This window comes from Austrofundulus limnaeus, unplaced genomic scaffold (assembly GCF_001266775.1).
Source record: "Austrofundulus limnaeus strain Quisiro unplaced genomic scaffold, Austrofundulus_limnaeus-1.0 Scaffold12, whole genome shotgun sequence".
In the NCBI taxonomy this organism is placed as follows: Eukaryota; Metazoa; Chordata; class Actinopteri; order Cyprinodontiformes; family Rivulidae; genus Austrofundulus; species Austrofundulus limnaeus.
The window spans coordinates 17,094-21,807 of NW_013952414.1; the positions used below are offsets into that span (position 1 = coordinate 17,094).

Here is a 4,714-nt window from a genome sequence, read left to right on the forward strand (position 1 = left end):
GCACATATACCACATATACTGCACATATACCACATATACTGCACATATACCACATATACTGCACATATACCACATATACTGCACATATACCACATATACAACATATACCACATATATACCACATATACCACATATACCACATATATTGAACATATACCACATATACCACATATACCACATATACAACATATACAACATATACCACATATACCACATATACCACATATACAACATATACAACATATACCACATATACAACATACCACATATACCACATACACAACATATACCACATATACAACATATACCACATATACCACATACACCACACAGCCCTAAATACACGGTGTATAAACTTAACTTCATGTTTGTGTCAGACCTTCATTCACTTCATGACTCTGTTCATCTGACATCTTACAGGTAAATTACCTTCTATTACTGGTGAAGTCAGTCCTGATCTAACCCTACTGTTTTATACACTACTGCTACTGCTACTGTACTACTGCTACTGCTACTGTACTACTGCTACTGCTACTGTACTACTGCTACTGCTACTGTACTACTGCTACTGCTACTGTACTACTGCTACTGCTACTGTACTACTGCTACTGCTACTGTACTACTGCTACTGCTACTGTACTACTGCTACTGCTACTGTACTACTGCTACTGCTACTGTACTACTGCTACTGCTACTGTACTACTGCTACTGCTACTGTACTACTGCTACTACTGCTACTACTGCTACTGCTACTGCTGCTACTGCTACTGTCTGGCAATAAGAATGGACAACAGGCTTCAAACTCCCCACTATCATCAGACAGAAGGTAACTGGTAAGGCTGGTTCTCTACTCAGTCTCTTTCACCAACAATCATTGACCCGTTTCCCAATCCTAAAATCATCAATCCATCCGCCATCAGATTAAAACAGCCTCCCTTCATGATAATCTCCCAATTCAAGTTCAGAGTCGTCTATGCCAGCCTACTAACACCCCCCCCACACACACACACACACACAGACACACACAGACACACACACACAACACAGGACTCATTCACAGTAACAAGAACAAAGAAAAGTACACATGTAAAGCTTATTAAGGGAGTGTTTGGATTAATCTGTAGGAACCAGATGCCCCTGTCGAGTTCCTTTCAGCCACTTCATTAATTACAGCCAGTCTAATAACAGCTTTGTGTGTCCCACTGGAAGCTACGGGTATCACTGATTGCAGTAGCAGTAGGTATTGAAAAACAGGGGAGGGTTTGTGTCACCCAGGAAACTGTCAGCTGGTGATTTAACATGATGTCATTCAAAGCAGGTCATCCTTTTCAGAATGTTTCTTCACAGATCTACTGAATGAAACAAACTTCATTAAAATGTCTATGAACCACTTCTCATCCATAAAATCTGCAGGGACATTGAAGTGCCTGGTACCTGTAAATCCAACCAAAAGATATGTTTCAAAACCCAGCCATATATGTCACGTTGTAAGACCTGACCATAAATTACTCTGATTTTCTACCATTACCATACAAGTATACTTCTGAAGGGTTTGGACTATGCATTGAGGTTTACTGGGCTGTATCTAGTGGGTACTTCTGAACCTCCAGCTCAAGCTCCTTTCCCACTGGAGAGGAGGCATTCCATGTCCCAAGAGCCAGTTTTATTAAGCCAGGAACAGAGCACCAAGGCTGCCATCCTTACCACTGAGCACCACCTTCTATAGCCCCTCCTGCAGCTGGTGGGTCCACAGGAAGGCAAGCCTACACAGCTCATTCAGGCTGAGCCTGACCGAGCCTCAAGGATAGAAGCCCAGACACTTGCCAATGAGCCCCTCCACCAGGCCTGGTTTCAGGGTGGGGCCCAGATAACCCACACAAGACACAGTGTGGTCCTTTCTGTCTTCTGTCCACACAGGTACCATGTTCCTCTGTCTGACCTCTCACCTGTGTATACATGTGTGAAGAGGAGACAAAAGATGAAACTTACCAGTCGGGCAGTGATTAGTTCTGTGTTCAGTGAGCTCAGCCAGACAGTCAAAGTCCTGCTGACAGTTGTCACAGGTGAAGATGGACTCATCATCCAGGTCATCATCATGATCTCCATCATCCCGTTCATCTCCATCATCCTGCTCGTCATCTTCAGCTCCTGCTCCCTGGCTGTCTTTAGGCTCCACCTCTCTGTCAGATGTAGGGACTTCAGAGAAAAGACACAAGAAAGTATTTTTAAGCATCAGTTGAGGCTAAGAAGACCATCATTAACATCAGTTAACACTGCAGTTCCTCTTCTGTGAAACACTGGGGCAACCAGACATTTACTGACTTCCTGTTGATTTAAAGTCCAATGAATGACATGTTTCTGCTCGTACACAGTGTATTTCATCAGATATTTATTTACCAAAGGTAAGAGGGAATCCAAATATCACTGTTAATTGTACAGTTGACAGATTATCACCTTGGGTTTGGGCCTGATGTGTGTGAACGTGTGTGTCCTGCTAACAGACTGTGGAGGGCTGAGGAGGCCCAATCCTCTCCCCTCCATTGTGTCTCCATTTTCACACCTTATTATCACATTATAAACGCTGATGATCCAAAAGGACAGACGAGGAGGAGGAGGAAAGAGGAGGAAAGAGGAGGCAACATTGAAATAAACTGGTTCTTTATAACACAGAGTATTTTGGAGAGTTTTAATTTGTGCTTTTTATGTCAACTAATTTCACTTTTCAGATTGGATTTTCCCTCCTCTTGTCTGTGATGTTTTGTGATTACTGAAAATGTGACAAATTTTACTCTAAAATATTTTACAGTGATAATACCTGCTGAGTATTAGGCTGTACAGATACTAAGGTATATTTCATTCAAAAAAGAAAACACAGAAGCAGCTGAACGGCTCATTGAGCTCTCCAGACTGGTTCAGCCAGGATCCTGCTGGTTATCTGAGGAGGAATAACCTGGACACGTCACAGAAAGTTGAAGTTGGAACAAAGGTTTCTGATGGTCTGGTCAGACCAGCTTTGTGTGTTAACGCTTAACAAACGTAGCTTTATACAACACATGACAAAGTGTTGTCCATCCTGGTGAAATGATCACTGCAATGGTTATGTTCAGCCAGGACTCGTCAGGTTACACATCTACCTGGTAGAGTTTTGTATTTTAATCAGGGACATTTACATGAACAGGTGTGAGAACCACCTGCACCCTTCATGACTCTGCTCACAGCCTGGTCTTAGACAGGAGGCTGTGCTGCGTCCACACCAACACTTCCAGCTTCAGTTAGTGAACAGCTCCTGATCTGTGTGCACAGTGCACGTGACCATCCAACCTGCTGCTTCTCATGGCTGCCTGATGCTTCATTTATTAAAGAACTTTAAGAAAGAATTTCAATCTTAGTTCACTACCTGGGTAACTGTGTTTTGTTATCTGGGAGGTTTGAATAAGCTGAGTCAGAATAAATAAGACCAGTCACTTTGTTTTGCATGAGCAAATAAAATAAATAGATAAATAAATAAAAAACTGATAGTGATGTCACATTTTTTTCAAAAGTGCTAACATATTTTCTGTATATTTATTCTATTTTGAATCATGCTGATTTGATAAAAGACCCATTTTAAGAGGTTAAAGTGGGACATACTGGATGCCTCATTCTTCTGCTGGTTTGGATAAATATAGCTGGGAGAACTGAGGTGCTCCATAATCTCTTCATGCTTCATCTTACAGCTAAAATGATAGTCTGTATATTTTTTTCAAGTTCACCATTTTCTCAAACTCACTGATTCAAAGTGAGTTTTTAAGCCCTAATCTCCAAGGAAGTGATTCCTGGCCAGCAGTGCTAAAATACACGGAGCTGAATGTATTTTGTTTATATCTATAATCAACATGTGTGTTACAGTTAAAAAGTGTGAATCTGATCCTGTCAGTGTGCAGCAGCAGCACACAATGAAATAACTTTTCTCACAATCAGTTGTGTTGGAATATTCTGTGTGAACACTTTAAGAGCAGAGGTGTGTGTTGGTGAGCAGTGGGGCTGTTGGGAAGTCCAGACTCCTACTTTCCCTCTTCTGCTCACTGACTGAATGATGTCATTTCCTGTTGCTGGTAGCAACCTTTGAACTGTGGGGTTTTTCCAGGTTTTGGCAGATTGCTTGTGTTGAAAGTGTTAAAATGTGTCTGTCCTCTTGACAGGCTCTACATTACTGTTTTCACCATTGGTCACTTTAAAGTCCTTCACATGGTGACATCAGATCTAGCTGTCTGGTAGAAGTAGCTGTAAGCTTTATCTAACACAGTGCTGCACAAGCTTGGTCCTTGAAGGCCACGATCCTGCATGTTTAGTTGTTTACCTGCTCTGCAGCAGTTCTTCAAGTTCTGCAGAGGCCTGTTAATCAATACGTCACTCTAATCAGGTGAGACAAAACAAAGAATAAGTAAATCCTGCAGGACAGTAGCACTGGACGACCAGGATTATACGGTTCATCTAAGGGATGAGCAGAGCTGCAAACTGTATTAAATACTCTGAGTTGGTGATCTGAAGTAAAGTAAAGTAAAGTAAAGTAAAGTAAAGTAGTATCACAGCACTATTTTGACTCTGAATACAAATACAGGCACACAATATCAAAGATCCTGGTATTTATGTGGAGACATCTGTACCTGATACTTATGTCGAGACATCTCTACCTGATACTTATGTCGAGACATCTCTACCTGATACTTATGTC

At 41.6% G+C, this 4,714-nt stretch overlaps 1 protein-coding gene across 1 annotated transcript in view; it reads right to left on the reverse strand.

Moving 5' to 3' along the window:
* LOC106513352 (zinc finger protein 423) overlaps positions 1-4,714 on the reverse strand; it is a gene marked incomplete at its 5' end in the record, with an annotated part of 7,786 nt that overhangs the window by 1,225 nt on the left and 1,847 nt on the right. Inside the window, 1 exon segment of the mRNA XM_014002144.1 lies at positions 1,990-2,196. Coding sequence (XP_013857598.1) covers positions 1,990-2,196 — 207 coding nt within the window.